The sequence below is a fragment of the Pseudonaja textilis genome, chromosome 2 (genome assembly GCF_049901715.1).
Source record: "Pseudonaja textilis isolate UNSWEBS1 chromosome 2, rPseTex1.2, whole genome shotgun sequence".
Classification (NCBI taxonomy): domain Eukaryota; kingdom Metazoa; phylum Chordata; class Lepidosauria; order Squamata; family Elapidae; genus Pseudonaja; species Pseudonaja textilis.
This window is the reverse complement of record NC_141991.1, coordinates 142,395,531-142,412,678: the sequence shown is the minus strand read 5'-3', so window position 1 is coordinate 142,412,678 and position 17,148 is coordinate 142,395,531. Positions and strand designations below refer to the sequence as shown.

Here is a 17,148-nt window from a genome sequence, read left to right as displayed (position 1 = left end):
AGTGACTGCAGATGACATCGCGGCACACTCCAAGAAAGATAAAATAATCGCCCAGGTTCTGGACTGGGTAGGGAGGGGGTGGCCGGAAACAAAGTGTTCAGTTGACTTTACCCCATTTAAAACACGTCAACAGGAATTATCAAAACTCCAGGGATGCCTGCTGTGGGGTACCAGAGTCGTTATCCCAACCACTCTTCGCGTGCCCATATTGAAGGTGCTGCACGAGGGCCATCCGGGTATCGTGCGAATGAAGGTATTGGCTCGCAGTTACGTATGGTGGCCCGGGATGGACAATCAGATCGCAGAGTGGGTAAGCTCATGCAAACCCTGTCAAGAATCTAGGGCAGCCCCACCAGCAGCCTCACCCACCAAGTGGGAAAGCGCCAATGCCCCATGGTCGCGGCTACACATCGACCTGGCTGGGCCTGTGCATGGCAAAACTTTCTTGGTGGTTGTGGATTCTTATTCTAAATGGATAGATGTAGCCTTGCTTCCCACAACCACCACACAGGCAGTTGTTAAAGCCCTGACCTGACTTTTCGTAACTCATGGGCTTCCAGACACGCTAGTCTCCGACAACGGGCCACAGTTCACGTCCTGTGAATTTAGCATGTATGTCACGAATCTGGGCATCAGACACGTCCTCACGGCCCCCTTTCACCCTGCTAGTAATGGGATGGCGGAGAGAGCAGTCAGGTCGGCTAAGGAGGCACTAGCCAGATTCGGTCAGGAAAACTGGCATTCCAAGTTGTCCCGTTTTCTCCTCAGCCAGCATACAACTCCATGCACAGGCACTAACAAATCCCCGGCCGAACTCCTAATGGGGAGACGTTTAAGGACTACTCTAGACAGGCTGCACCCCCATTACTGCCCTGATACCCCTTTGGGATCTGACAGCCAGGTCAGAGACTTTGCCTTGCAGGACCCAGTTTTTGCAAGGAACTACGCAGGGGATCCGTTGTGGGTGCCAGGGCAGATCGTGGCTGTCACGGGTCCAAGATCCTACCGGGTCCAATTGGAGGACGGTCGCGTATGGCGGAGACACCTGGACCAACTAAGAAGGCGGCGGAACGGCCTGACCGGCGCTGAACCGAATCCACCAGCCAGCCCTCAAGTTCTCGCCCAGGTTCCAGAAGGAAGCTCCCTGAGGGACCAGACATTCCCAATCGAACAGAGCGAGCCGAGAATGGACCCGGACTGCCGACCCGAATCTCCACCACGTCCACCCAGCAGGAGCACCAATCATCCAGACCGAGACGGTTTGCCGAGCCAACCCGAACGAGGGGAGTCATCCCATTCCCAAGATCCCACACCAAGCCAAGTTGATACCCCGGTGGCCTCGGAGTCTTGCTCCATGGACTCGATGCCCACCAGCAGTCTCCCTGAACTACGACATTCCGGTCGCCAGCGCAGTCCACCCTCGTATCTCAAAGACTATGCATGTGCCCAGCTAGGGGGGAGGAGTGTTATGTCTTTAGGACTGGTTGGAGTTCCCAACCAGGTCCGCTGTTTGAGTGGGAGCACCAGCAGCTCCCATTGGTTGGCTCCGTTTGACAGTCGACTATAAAAGCCGGCTGTCGAGCAGAGCCAGCTGTTGTTCGCTTGCAGTCTGCCTTGTTAGCGGGCAGATGCGACAACCCTTTATTCCCTGAATAAAGACTGTTAGTTGTATGCTCTGGTCTAAGCCTCGTCTATTCCTTCGCTCTACAACACTACCCATCCTCAAATTGGAGGCTTTACAAACTATTTCTCCCTGCTTGTCTCACTACTAGGTTCTTTAAAGATCCAGTTCCCAGATACCTTGGAGTGCATTCATGAAATTAGAATCTCATTTGCCAAATTCTTTTCCTTCCTGTCCCAACTGGGTGCTAATTCCTGATGATGAACCTATGTTTTAAAAAATCTATAAATAGCCGACAAGCACAAAACTGAATAACAAATGTCAAATTACTGGCAAGAAATTATCCAATTATAATAGGCATCAACATTCATCCTGCTAAGCTGTGTGCCAATCTACCTTTAAATCAGGATTTGAAAGACTTAGTTAAACCCAAATTCAAAATACTATTAAACCCAAGCAATCAGAATCCAAGTACAGCTATAAAAGTTGGCCTATCAGGAAACTATATTTTACCACCAATGTTAAAGTTGTACAATTGTGCAACAAAAGAAAATTAACTTTCAAAAAAGTGCAATTGCTATCCAATATTACAAATGGAAGATGTTAATGAAAGATTGACTTCAAGGCATGCATCCTTTGGGGATCATGCACAATTCTCTTAACACAGACAATATCATCTGTGATGTCATCATTTGCAAAAGCTGCCAGGAGAGGCAAATTAGAATATGTCCCACCCCAGATGTTTCAAAGTTATTTCCAAATATTTGCATAAAATTAATATATAAAGCAGAAAAAAATTAGAGACTGTTGATGTTTGTGGAATAGGGGACCTCACCAATTATGGATCTGATGCTCGTTAGAAATCAGACAACACTGGATTGGGTGGCTTGGAGGCACAGATGGGAAGGTAGACAACTTGTGAGAAGCTTAGAAATGGGATACTAAGTGGAGGAGCAGATTGAAGAAGGATAACAGGTCAACAAAAAGCAATGTGGCTAGGTATTATCACAATGACCCAACTAGGAACTTGAACAAAATTTGAGAGACAGGATGATTAAACATGAATCTTCATGAAGTGATAGGTGCACTGGATAATTAAAAAGTGTCAAAACTGCTTTCATGAAAAGCCATAGAGACTCCTGGAAGAAAGTGTAGGAAGTTACCACCCACCCCTCTCCTAGAAAATTGAAATAGCCTAGGAAATATTAAAAAGGCAGAATATTTCCCCTAAAAAAGAGAAGAAGAAACTCAGAGAGGCAGAAACTTTGTCAATGGGCCCTTAAGGCCTGAGCCAGTCTATTCTACAAAACAAAAGTAGGATTAGCCTTCTACCCATCTCACCACTTGGCACCTGGGAAGATTATATCAGCCAGCACTCAAACAAGCCTGGGACACAGACAAAGCCTACAAAGTTAGCTAAGACCCCTGCCCCCTGGGAGTCTGACAACCAATGGGATACATTTCTTACAGAGGAACAGGAAACACCAAGGTGGGGCCCAACAAAGGTTATAAAACCCAGGCACTCTCAGCAACTCAGCCTTTCTTGACCTTCTCTTCTCACCTTTTTTGATCTCCTTCCTTTTCACTCTGGAGCTCCAGGCCATGTGGTCCTGTCCACCATTAAATCTTCCAAGCAGCCTCCATGTTTCCAGTGTCTTTTTCCCCACTTGGAACTGAACCCAGAAGGATATTTCTATCAACAAAACAAAATGGGCAGAGGGTCACAAAAGGCCAGGGGTGGGGTTCAATTGGTGCTACTACCAGTTCGGTGACAGTTCGGTACACAAAGCTTCAAGGAGGACTCGGAATCTATCAAACTACTTTGCTTCCTGCAAAGGTTTCATCATCCAGGTCTGAATTTTATCCCTTATGGGAGGGGCCATCACCTCCGAGCCTTAATCCTGAGTTGCCCCTTAGTTTCAGCTGCTCTCGCCTTCCAGCAGCTCTGCGCACATGCACACTGGGGACAGGTTTCCATGGGTCCTCTGCTTCACTGCTGCCAGACTCCGAAGGCAGCACCCCACTCCCAGGTGGTCCTGACTGTTGTATATAGACATTTCATACTCATAATACTACATTCTGATTGGATTACCACTGCCGCCTAGCAATTGGTGGTTAACAACTGTTGCGATTGGTCCGCCAAATGGCAGGAGGTTTAAAATGATGCCATTGGCCATGAGCTGTGAGCAGCCGCTATAAAAGAGGCTGCCGCAGCTCGAGTTGAGTTGAAGTTACTGCCAGTTAATAAAGAGCTGAATTCAACTCCGGTCTCGAGTCCGTCTTTTTTCCACGACAGAACACTGGCGACGAGGGTGGGATCAAGAGGAAAAAGATTGTAAGCATGTGGCAACGTGAACCGAGCAATCGACGAGATGGCCGGCAATAACTCACCACCTGCACCATTCAACCCAGCTGAAGAGGACTGGGAGACATATATTGACAGGTTCCTTATGTTCCTGGAGAGTAATGAACTGGAAGGAATCACTGACCAGAGGAAGAGAGCCGTATTCCTGACGCATTGTTGCCCGACTATCTTCAATATGGCCAAGACATTGGCCAAACCTCATGATGCTAAGCAGATGGCATGGCCAGATTTAAACCAGATGCTGAGAGCCCATTACATACTGGTTGTCTCCAACCTCATCCGAAGATATGAATTTTATAAATGAGATCAATGAGAAGGCAAGAGTATCGGGGATTTCGTAGCAGCACTAAGGGAATTGGAGGAGCATGCAAATTTCTCAACATGGATGAAGTCATGAGAGACCGTGTGGTACTCAGATTGAGAGACACTACTTTACAAAGCAAATTACTGAACCGACCCAACATCACCATGAACAAGGCTATCACTGAAGCCGTCGCAGCTGAAGCAGCAAAGAAATCAGCAGCTACAGTGCGACAAATGAATACGACTAACTGAGAAATGCAGAACAGCCCAAGCCAAAGCTGAGAAAAGAAAGCAGAAGGTTCTCAGAAACACACTACTGCAACCACCCACCATGAAGACATTGATTCATCGCCCGACACCGAGGATGAAGACGAGGAAATATATAGGCTCCAGTCAGAATGAAACTGGCGAGAAAAAAGAGGAAGGAAACCTGAGTTTCAGTGTGCTGGATGTGGAGGAGATCATCTGCGTTCTGAGTGCCGTTTTTTGGACGTCATCTGCAGACACTGCGAAAAACGGGGGCACATTGTAAGGGTCTGCCAAAACAAAAAGAGCTATAGTCCTAAAAGATGAGGCAGCACCCCGCCCCCCAGAACTAGAGAAAGACAGACCGGGAGTCGCTGGAGCCGAAAAAACAGAAGTAAGCGAATCAACAAAAAAGAGGAAACACACAAAACAACCATCATTGGAAATGCCAGAGCAACTGATGCAAGGAAAGTTCATATAAACATTAAAATAGAAGGTCAACCATGTGAGATGGAAGTGGACTCCGGCTTGTCAATGGTATCATGGAACACCATAAAAAACCTGATAAAAAACCTGATACCAGACATACAAAAAAAGAACTCGAAGAGCAAAGCCTGACGTTAAAAGACTACCAAGGAAATAAGATTCTGGTAGTTGGACTGGGACATTTCAAAATAAATTTCAAAAGACATACTGAGGTCATTCCATTGACAATTGTTGACCGAGATTGCCCCAGCCTGTTTGGACTCGAATGGTTCACACCCTTGGGGATCGAGGTGACAGGAATCAACAGCGTCACCGAGACGGACTGGGAAGAAAGCCTGATGAAGGAGACCCAGGACGTATTCGACGGGATGCTAGGCAAGTACCGTGGGACCCCTATCTCATTTAGTCTGAACCCAAACAGCCTCCATCCGGCTAAAGGCCAGACGCGTCCCTTTTCCTTAAAGCCAAAAATCGATGAGCAGCTGAAAAAATTCATCGCGCAAAGGGTACTAGAGCCAATCGACCATGCAAGATGGGAAACTCCGATTGTGACTCCCTGAAACCAGATGGGTCCATGTGCATCTGTGGTGACTATAAGGCCACCCTAAACCACGCATTGCAGCAGAGCGCATACCCCGTTCCAGTAGTTCAGCACCTTTTGCACTTGTTGGGGGGAGGAAAAGTTTTTGCAAAGCTTGATCTCACGCAAGCATATCAACAATTGCCGGTTGATCCCAAGATGGCAGAGGCACAGACTATTGTAGCGCATAGGGGGGCATTCAAATGCAACAGGCTGCAATTTGGTGTCAGCGTGGCCCCAGGCGTTTTCCAAAGCCTGATGGAGCACCTCCTACAAGGACTAAAAGGGGTGGTCCCTTATTTTGATGATGTATTGGTATCCACCGGAAATAAAAAGCAACTAAAAGACTGGTTGAGGGAGGTCTTGCAAAGATTTAGAGAAGCAGGACTCAAAGTCAAAAAAGAAAAATGCCAACTTATTACAAATCAGGTCGAGTTCCTGGGATACCTTATTGATGAAGCAGGGATCCACCCCACTGAAAAAAAAAAAGAGCTATAAAAGAAGCACCCAGACCCAAAAATAAAACAGACTTACAGGCATTTTTGGGACTCATTAATTTTTGCAATGTCTTTTTGCTGCAGAAGGCAACAATAGTGGAACCACTGCACACTCTACTAGATAAAAAAGCCACCTGGGCCTGGGGCCAACGAGAAGAAGCCTCATTCCAGGGAGTTAAAGACTTAATAACGTCCGAATCTGTATTAATCCAATACAATGACACATTGCCACTGACTGTCACCTGCGACGCATCACCATTTGGTGTGGGTTCCATATTTAGCCACACACTAGCCGATGGCAGAGAGGCACCAATCGCCTTTTACTCCAAAATGCTGTCAAAAGCCGAAAGAAACTACAGCCAACTGGATAGAGAAGCCCTAGCCGCTATATCGGGGGTCAAACATTTTCACGAATACCTTTATGGTATGACATTTTCCTTTATTACTGACCACAAGCTACTGTTGGGAATCCTGGTGGGAAACAGAGCCACCTCCAACATCCTGTCACCAAGGATGACACAGTGGTCAGAATTCCTTGCAGCCTATGACTATAAGCTTGTCCACTGACCAGGAAAAGCCATACCCCATGCCGACGCACTGAGCCACTCACCTCTACCACATCTGGACGACGACCCAGCTCCTACCATGTCCACCCTACAAATTGAAACATTACCAAACCTGCCTATCACCGCATCAGACATCGCAAAGGAAACCGCAAAAGATGCACTGATGGCCCAAATCCTGAACTGGGTAGGGAGGGGCTGGCCAGAAAACGATAAGTATGAGACTTTTAAACCTTTCAGAACCCGGCAAACTGAGCTGTCAGTTGAAAAAGGATGTATACTGTGGGGGGGATAGAGTTGTTGTTCCAAAAAAACTACAGGAAGAAGTGCTGAGCATGTTACATGAAGGACACCCGGGTATAGTAAAAATGAAATCCCTGGCTAGAAGCTACGTCTGATGGCCAGAGATGGACAAAGACATTGAAACATGGGTGACAACATGCAATAAATGCCAGAAGTCCAGACCTACCCCCCCTCTAGCACTGGTCCTCGACTGGGAGACACCCAGAGGCCCCTGGTCGAGAATCCACATAGATTTCGCCAGACCCACAAAAGGATATACATTTTTAATCATTGTCGATGTCTACTCAAACTGGTTGGAGGTCAGCATCATTAATTCCACGATGACTGAAGCTGTCACCAAACAACTAAGAAAACGTTTCGCCACGCATGGGTTACCGGACTTGTTAGTTTCAGGCAATGGCCCACAGTTCACAGCCTTAGCTTTTGAACAATTCCTCGCAGAACAGGGCATACAACATGCCCTAACAGTGCCAGCTCACCCTGCTTCAAACGGATGGGTGGAACGCATGGTTCGATATATGAAAGAGGCATTGGAAAAACTTGACACAGGTGACATTCAAGACAAAATTAATACAATGCTCACAATCCAACATATAACACCGAGCACATCAACAAACAAAAGTCCAGCTGAACTTTTAATGGGCAGAAAATTGCGGACACATTTGGATAGATTGCACCCCACCTACAATCCTGAAAAGCCACCAGACTCCTCCAGTAAGTACCGCACATTTATACCAGGCAACCTGGTATATGCAAAAAATCTTACTGGGGACCCATTGTGGCTGCTGGCCACAATAACACAAATAACAGGGCCCCAGTCATACCGATTGGAAACGATGGATGGCAGAACCTGGAAGAGGCACATAGACCAACTACGGTCTTGAACTCTTGAATGAATCACCGACACACCCCGAGGCATAAAACATGCCCACACACAAAATCCAATAAATAATAATAAAACCAGAGAGGAGGGGGAACCCTCAAATAATAAAGAAAGGGAAGACTCTCCATTAACACAACAAAAACAAGTCACCAACCAGTACCAGAAAGCCCAACAACAACAAAAAACCTACTTACCTACAGGCGAGTTCGGAAGAAAGGAGCTGGAAGCCACCCAGGGAAGAAGCAGCCGAGCCGACTCAACCTGCCCGGGTAAGCCAGGAGGGAGTGGCAAAGCTGACTCAACCAGCCTGAAGAGACCAGGCAGGAGTGGCATGGCTGACTCACCCTTCCAGGAGATTCCAGGGAGAAAGACAGGAGAGACAGCGATCCCGTCCGAACCAACTGAAGACAACACAGAGACTGAACTGTGCAGGTCAAGTAGGAACCATAAAAGCCCCGCCTACTTACGTGACTACGTAACATAGAGTTGGACCGAAACAAGAGGGGAGGGGTGTTGTATATAGACATTTGCATACTCGTAATACTATGTTCTGATTGGACTACCACTGCCGCCTAGCGATTGGTGGTTAACAACTGTTGCGATTGGTCTGCCAAATGGTGGGAGGTTTAAAATGATGCCATTGGCCACGAGCTGCAAGCAGCCACTATAAAAGAGGCTGCTGTGGCTCAAGTTGAGTTGAAGTTACTGACAGTTAATAAAGAGCTGAATTAAACTCCGGTCTCAAGTCCGTCTTTGTTCCACGACAGAACACTGACCCCATCCCTGCATCGGACTCAGGATCCTCATCTGAGTCCTCTCCGGACTCCCTGACTAGTCTCCTTTCATCCTCGCTGTCTGCACCAGCTTCCAGTGAACCACAACATACCTCATTTCAAATTTTGTTTGTCTGTCTATCTAGTAAGATCTAACAGATTTGGCATATTTCACATCCAATCTAACAGTAATATCTTTTGGATCCCAGAAAGCAGGAATTTGTACTCATTCTCTGAGATCCACACAGCCTCCACCCTGCTCTCTTTTAAAAGAACCCATTTCTGCTTCTCATTATTTGGCCTCAGTGACATCACCTCTGAATTGACATCATTGTTATGAATGGTTGTATATCTCGCACCTCCCCATGACAACCTCTATGTAGTTTTAAATTGTTCTCATTCATTTTATCAGATATCAGCTCAGTTTCCATTATAGAAGTTAAAATTAGTTCCTTCTTTTCCCATTTCACCTTCTTTTTATTCTAGCAGTTCTATTCTCCTGTTTGTTCTAGATATTCTTTAGATTTTGGAAATATGAGCAGGAAATCCTATTACACTTATTTATGTCCCACCTTTTCTTGCGTCCAGTAAAATCCTCTCTCTAGCAGCCTGCAACCTTGGGGACTTTCCATTCTTCTCTTATTTTCACAAAGGAAGTTACCATGAGGAGATTCAGTTGGGGTTTTTCAGTTGTCGCATCCTGTCCTTGGTCAGGATTTTTTTCCAACACTGAGAAAGTTTTTAAGAGTTTTCCTTCCCTCAAAATAACGCTCTTCATCATGCCATATTAAAGATATTCAATAAATATAAACCCAGGTTGTGGCCACAAATACTTTGACGTCTCTCAGCTCAAGAAGCATATTATGGAAGAGAACCAGTAAATAGTTGACATATCACACTTATTGGAAAACCCTGAATGGGAATTTAAAATCAGATCAAGAGCGCAATGAATAGCAGATGGATATAATTGTCAATGATTTCCCCATTTACAGTCATCTGAAAGATTTAAAATAGATAAAAAGACAAAGCAAAGAGAGCCAGAATTTGAAATATAATTGTATTTTGAGGATGAAAATGAATTGTAATAATAAAGAACAGATTAAAGAATGCATGATAAAGTGAGCTAAGAATTTTGGTTATACAGATAACTAGTAGGAAAATACATGGTCTAGTAGGAAAATACATGGTCCAAAGGGTTAAATTCACATTATGTTATGATCTCCAAGAGAATTTGTATTAAATGATGTCTCATTAGTACATGAGGCCAGAAAAATTATCTAGAATGTATAAAGACTCTTCAAATGCACATTGGAAATGTGAACAACATGAGGGGACATTTTATTATGTTTATTATGATCATGAAAAAACCCTAAGAATATTTGACTTCAAAGGCATAGTTTGATACAAATGGTTTTTATAAATCAATAGTCTATTGGACCCAGGGCCTTCCTTTATTGAATTATTGGATGAACGGTTAGAAAAAAAGCCATGGAAGATTATTTCAGTTTATCAATGTTTCTCAACCTTGCATCTTGAAGATGTATGGACTTCAACTCCCAGAATTCCCCACACAACTGGGGAAAGTCATTACTTATGATTATCTAGTGCAGTGGTCCCCAACCTTTTTTGTACCAGGGACCAGTTTCACGCAGGAACACTTTTTCAAGGACTGGTTAGGGTTATTTATTTATTTATTATTTACTTACTTACTTATTTGTTTATTTATTTTATTTTATTTTATTTACTATTACACTATCAACTCACCAAAATTAACCAATGTTGGAGGATTACTAAAAATGTGTATAAATGCAAGACTAGACTCCAACAAAGTCATCATGATTCAGTTGATCATGATCAAACAAAAATATATGTTTGGCAAAAATATATATTTTCTCCAAAAGCGTTTTGTAAGGTAATAATCTGCAATTCAGATTTTACATTTAGGATGGGTTTGATCTCGCATATAGTCTTCAGCTTTCCACAATCTCAACAATTGTAAGGTGTGTGGGGAATTCAGAGAGTCCAAGTCCACACATTTTAAAGTTGTTGAGGTTCAGAAATCCAGGCATATAAGGAATTCCGGGGATTCAGTCCAAATACCTGGAGAGCCCACTTCTTTCCAGATCTCTCTTGCCCCATTTTGCTGCAACCCCTTGGCAAGCAGAGCATTGTCTAGAATTCTTCCAGCTGAAATAAGACTTTCAATTACCTGGGAATAAATCCATATTAAATCAGTCAAACTTTTAGTAGATATTCACTGTGTAGCTTGGCTAAAGCAACATTCTGCCCTTTGTGTTTTAGGATTCTCGTCTCTTTCACTCTCTTCTCTTCTCCTCTCCTGGTTGTTTCAGGCGGCGACTGCCTTCGCCTCTGCCCGGCGCCTTTCGTCATGCACCCTCATCGTCCCCTGGCTGACAGCTCTGCCACCGCCACCGAGCCATGGGCCCGGCGGCCCTCCGGCAACCCGGACAAGAGCAGGGCTACTTTTGGGGGTCCCGCGAGGGGTCTGGATCAGGATCTGAGCCCCTTCATTCCACCCCACTCCAGCTTTTGGCTCACATGCCTCTCTCTTGTTTTCGCTCTCACTCCCTTTCCCCAGATGGAAAGAGGCGCTTCGTGGCGGAGCCGCTGGAGTGAGCTTTCTCCCCACCCCGCATTCCTTTCTCCCTCAGGCTGCTGACTGGCGCTGCTGAGGGCAGACTTCAAAACAAGATGGTGCCCAAGCAAAGTAGGCAGCCCGGTCCAAAATGATCCACGGACTGGTACCGGTCCAGGGACTGGCGGTTGGGGACCCGATCTAGTGGGTTTCTATGCCTCCCATCTGACTAATACAACATCTCTGAGTAGCTTACAATATAATAAAAGTTAAAAAGTGCAAAATCAATTAGTATACAATAAAAACATAAAAATTAAAATTAAAAACGTGGCAATAAGAATCCTCCCTAATCTATCCCATCAAACCCCCCTCCTCCAATTCAGTGAGCCTTGTTGGTAATATTATTTATGTTTATTGGTGACTGAAAGCTTCTTATGGAATTTTTGCATAAAAATAAAAATGGAACATGATTTATGATTTTGATGATTAGATAGGATAGATTATGGAAAAAAGAGTGTTGTGTAATTTTAGAAACTAAAACCATATTACTTTTATAACATTTTTTTCTTTATTTTCTGTTTTTCCTCAACTTTGTTGTATTTTTTGCCCTCGTTGCTTCATTCTTTTTCTTTCTTTTTCCTTACTTTATATTAGTTTGTATTAGTTTTTATCTTCTTTTTTAATACTTTTAATAAAAATTCTATACAAAAAAGGAAACAAATTGCATTTCCCTGGTGCAGTAGACTGCTGCAGAAACAGCATGACGGGAGAATGAGGTATTTAGGAGACTGAATATAAATCAGGTAGTCATTCTATATAATTATAATGTAAGCAAAACAACTAGTTTGGAATAATGTTTAAGGCACCAACTAGAAACCAGGATACTGTGAGTGTGGTCCCACCTTAGGCATCAAGCCTTCCTCTTCCTCTGACTTGTTAACTACATCCTGGAACTGATGATGCACTCAGATTTAACAGTGTAACATATCTGTACTTTGAAAGAAGGTAAAATGAGGACTTTGGAACAGCATAAATCACAATAATTTTGCCTGTATAATTTAATCTGCTAATGTTGCTTTCTTGTTTGGATATTCCGGTATCTTCCAGGTCAATGGATCGTAATAAGATGGCCACCAGATTATAAATTCAGACATCAGCTATATTGTACAGCAAAAACCAAGCCTTAAAACTTCCAGTTTGCAAGGCTTCGGCAGCAGCAGGGTTTCGCGACTCCGCACGATCCCTGCTGTGCTCGCTGCCGAGGTGCCTCTGATCCATTTGGATTTGGAGGATATAGCTGCCCCGTAGAGGCAGCTGAAGATAGGGGTGACCTTGACAGGGGTTTGGGGGTGTTGCAGACCCCCTCCCCAGCTGGAAAACCCCCTTTTCCCAAGGCGGTGGAGCGGTGGTCAGCAATGTCCGCCACAAAGAAGCCTGCAGCTGGACAAGATTGTGCAGGAGGAAGAAAGTGAAAGTTTTTCTCTGGCTGAACCAGGACAAAGAGGAGCCTTTAAAACCTGGAAACCTGCCTTTTTTATTGCTACATTGTTTCCCAGAAAGACTGTGCAAGTGGCGGAAGAAAGTTGTGAAAAGGAAAGTTATTTTTTCTCACTCTCCTTCCCTATGGAAGTAGCTGATGGAAATTTGGAAAACCTGCTTGGGCAAAGAAGGTAAATAAACCTAAAAATTAAAGCCAAGGGGATAAAAGATTTTGGAACATCGGAATTAAAAATTAAAAGTGTATTGCTATAAGTAGGAAGGAAGAGATAAAAAACTTATTCTAAGACTCTATTGAAGAAGACTGCTCGAAGTTTATAAGATTAGAAATTAATGACAATAAGGCTTCTAAAAATCATTTTGAAACTGTCTAATTGAATCTCACCCCAGGAGGAGGAAAAAAAAAAAAGAAGAAGAAAGGGGAGAGATAAAAAGTTGTCATACTTCAACCAGTGATTACAGAAGAAATATTGTATTAGAAAGAAAAGATAAATAGATAATTGAAGCGAACAGACAAAAGATACAAGTATAATTATTTAAAATGAGATGAAATAAATAGAATAGAATTATGAGAGTGAATAGAGGAGAGAAAATATATAGAAAATACAGAATGTTAATTAAGATATGAAACAGTATATTAAGTGAGTATGAATTTGATTTATGTCTGTATAAAAAGAGGTAACCCGGGGTAAGCTGCTTTCCAAAAAGAATTTTTAGGTATTTATGTTCTGTGTTTTGTATGTCCATGTTTGAATTAATAAAATCTTAGAAGAATGTAAGAAGAATGTTGGAAGAGAATAATGAAATTGTAAATAAGACAGATGGATATAAAGAATGTATACAATCTAAAGTAAAAGAAATATAATTTGAATAATAGAAGGAAAGGGAGAAATAAAGAGAAGCTGGGATAAGATATGAAGTTGAACAGATAAGGTAAATATATATATTAAATTGTGCTTGTATGGAAATGTGATAATTTGGAATTATTCTGTCTTTAAATAAGATGTTTTATTGGTTTTTTCAGAAAAGATCTCTTATGTTATTACATTCTATGCTTTGTTTGTTTGTGTATTGTTTTGTAAAAATTAATAAAATTTGTTTTAAAAACAAAAACAAGCCTTAAAATTTAACTGGAAGTACATCCTAGATATTTTCTGGCCTTGAATGCCAATTTAGAATGTTCATGTAACAATTTCAAGATAGTTTACTAATATTGTATGAAGAGATGCATCAGGATCTCTATTACATGATGCCAGGTTTTGAAACAGTGGTGCAGTTCTCTCTTGCTGTAGGAAAGATTAATAGCCAATTCAGTTATGCCAGAATAATGAAGGGTGAAATGAAAATGGCAAAATGCACAATACTCATTTTATTGAAAAATTTCAAGCAATATTTGAAGAGTTTAAAAGAGATTTAAAATTATCATTTGTATGCAAAGAAACTTGTTCTTCCCAACTTGTGGGGAACACGCATCGAATCGAATTGTGAAAGCTTGGTTATACGGTATAAGAAGTAGTATCCTTTCCCTCACAAGAGGAGGAAGAGAAATGCAGAAGAGAAATGCAGGACCATCCATCTAAGAGCTAGCAGCCCTGAGTCCATTGTGACAGATCTTTTCCTTTGCAGTGATTCCTCCAGGCAACCCTAGGAGTAAGAATAAGAACATTGCATGTCTTTCTAAGCCACATGCATACTGTTTGTTTGATTATGTAAATCCACTTGAAGAATAACAGAATATGAAAATAAAAGAACTGGAAGGGACCTTGGAGGTCTTCTAGTCCAACCCCCATCCCCCATCCTCAAGCAAGAGACAGGAATTTCCAGGTGAGCTAGAGGCAACTATCTTTCATTCAACTTTCCTGTTCATTGATTGATAAAGTTTCTTTCCTAGTTTGTCAATGAATTCCTTTCCATCAGGCTAAAATCCAACACTTTTTTTTTTGTTTTAGCTAAAATAGTCCTGACTTTTTATTTGTCACAATAAAGCCGATATGCCAGTAATGCCCAAGAGATAGTTTGGTTCCCACATATCCTAAGTAGGGTCTATACTAGCTAGAGCTAGAGGAAGTTCAAGTCCAAAACCTTCGGTGAGCACCAGGTGGCTCTCAAAATCTTACCCCATATCATAGAATCCCTCAGAAGAGTCACAGCAAAGTAACTTTTAAATTATTCTAACATTTGACCGCATAAAATACCATTATTGTTTGGTTCTAGATTCCCATTTTACTAGTTTTCTATCTAACCATTTGCTGCTGCAGCCCCTTTTCCTATTCAACCTATGATTGGAGGCTTCACAAATGATCTCTCCCTGTTTCTCTCCCTGCATTCTTTATCTACCAGTTCTCTGATTCTGTGGAGCTCCTCCATGGGATCAGAGTCCTGGTGTTTAAAAGGTCACCTGCCAATTTCATCTGCTACCTGCCCCAACTCGGTACCAAACCCCAAAGCTGAACCTGTGATAAAAGATTTTAAAACAAATGAAAAGAACAAATGTAAATAATGGATGGGAAATTACTGGGAAGAAATTATCCAGCTATAATAGGCATCAACAACCTACTCTAGCAAGAAAAATACAAATTTCCATATTCAGAAATTATATTTTGCCATCAAGGCTAAAAGTTCTATAATAATTTAAAGAAAGATAATTAACTTTCAAGACAGTTCCATTGCTACCCAACATTACAAATGGAAGATATTAATGAAAGATTGACTTACCAAGCATCCATCTTTTGGGGATCACGGACAATTCTCTTAGCACATTCAATATCATCTGTGATGTCATCATTTGTGAAAGCTGCCAGGAAAGACAAATTGGAATATGTCCCAACCCAGATGTTTCCAAAAGATTTCCAAAGACTTGCATAATATTACTATTTAAAACAGATTCTTACCCAAGTGGCATTTCAGTTGTAGGACCTTAATATGTATTATGTCAGGCATTTGCTTTTTTAACAGTGTACCCCACTTTTTATACAGCTGGTGTAGAGCATGAAATGCCATTTCTCATCCTCTAACTGTGTAGAGTAACAAGTCTGGAAAGTGTAGAACACTGGGAACCTGTCTTCCTTCTGGAGCTGAATATGCAGACTTCCCAACAGTCTTTCTGCACTCTTGGAAAGGAGTGAGAGAAGAATCGTCTCACCAGAGTCCAAAAACCAGATTTCTCTGACAAAAGGCAGAGAGCACTGGATCAGGTTCCTTGCTGATTGGAGTTCTAGTGCTGAAATGTCTGCCTTTAACCTGTGCCTCTGGGCAGGACAATGGCTGTTGTGGTGTGTAGTGTGGAGGCAGAAAGTGAGATATGGCTTTGTGAAGGAAGTTATAGGATTTGTGACAATGTGGGAAATGGAGCATAAAGTGGAGGAGCAGATTGAGGAAAGCTAAAAGGCCAATAGAAAATATGGTGGTTAGACACTATCACAGAAAACACAAGCAGGAACTTGAAATTACTTTGAGTGACAGGGTGATTCAATGCCAAATGTCGTGAAGCACTGGACAAAATTGAACAAGTACATAGAGCAATAAAGGAGAAGAAGGATAAAAAAATCCCTTCAAAAGTTTCACCTGACTTCTTTGGGACATTTTTCTTTCTTTTCTAGAGTAGTAGGTGTCAGTCCTTGGTAGTAGATCAGATCAGGAAACAAATACTATAAGGATTGCAGGAATACTACATCATAACATCAACAGCATCAATAACAGAATTTTGAAAGCTTGGCAAAACCTCTCCCTCCCACCTCTTATACCACCGCTTATCAAGAGCTTTTTTCCCCACTTTTGGCTGTTTCTTTCTTTCCTGGGACTGAGTTGTCATTCTTTTCTCATCGACTTTATCTTAACAGTTCTCCTAACAACTCTTGCATTCCTTCATCAAGATGATTTCTTCTCTACACTAGGTGTCTTACCACTGCAAGGCTTATTACAGCCATTAGCTGTAGGGCCCTGGTTATTGTTGCACCAATAGCGGCTGTTTATCTGGAAAATCCCATAGTCACGACTGCCATCTGAGTTTGGTGGCCCCACAGCTCGGCTGTTGAATCTGCTTTCATAATAAGCCATACAGATCCCTGGGAGAAAGCAAGCAAGGAAAAGGGGTATAAAAGACTTGGGTTATAAACAAAAAGCTGTCCTGGTTTCTTACATTGAATATTTAACCATCTTCAACCATTCTTTCCCCAACCAAGGAAGGACCCAAGGACCCACCCCTCTTGAAAACCTGGACCAGTCTAAAATAGAGAGATAGAAAGAGTAAACTCACAGTTGGCCACGCTGTAGCCGTAATATCCATCCATGCCGTTTCCTTTCAGAATTGAAAGCAGTTCACATTTGGTGTATACTTTGGCTTCATTGGCTGCAATGAGTAGGAAGAGGAGAGTGAGCAGTAGGGCCTTCATTGCTGCAGCTTCTCAGAGGAAGATGTCTGACTTCTCCAGTGCGG

At 42.6% G+C, this 17,148-nt stretch overlaps 1 protein-coding gene across 1 annotated transcript; it reads right to left on the bottom strand.

Moving 5' to 3' along the window:
- Positions 1-14,065: 14,065 nt before the first annotated feature.
- LOC148127125 (lysozyme C, milk isozyme-like) lies at positions 14,066-17,148 on the bottom strand. Its single transcript, XM_087925531.1, has 4 exons — positions 16,969-17,148; positions 16,616-16,777; positions 15,429-15,507; positions 14,066-14,357 (listed from the first exon to the last, which is right to left on the bottom strand). The coding sequence occupies exons 1-4, from the start codon at positions 17,102-17,104 to the stop codon at positions 14,297-14,299; spliced, it is 438 nt and encodes a 145-aa protein (XP_087781657.1). The 5' UTR covers positions 17,105-17,148; the 3' UTR covers positions 14,066-14,296.

What these genes read in the sequence shown, in the direction of transcription:
- LOC148127125 (XM_087925531.1), bottom strand. Translation starts at nt 17,104, where the DNA reads ATGAAGGCCCTACTGCTCACTCTCCTCTTCCTACTCATTGCAGCCAAT. An exon ending in CGGCTACAGCGTGGCCAACT is followed by an intron (nt 16,778 to 16,968) that starts GTGAGTTTACTC and finishes GCTTTCTCCCAG; the next exon opens with GGATCTGTATGGCTTATTAT. An exon ending in CCCCAAAAGATGGATGCTTG is followed by an intron (nt 14,358 to 15,428) that starts GTAAGTCAATCT and finishes TCTTACTCCTAG; the next exon opens with GGTTGCCTGGAGGAATCACT.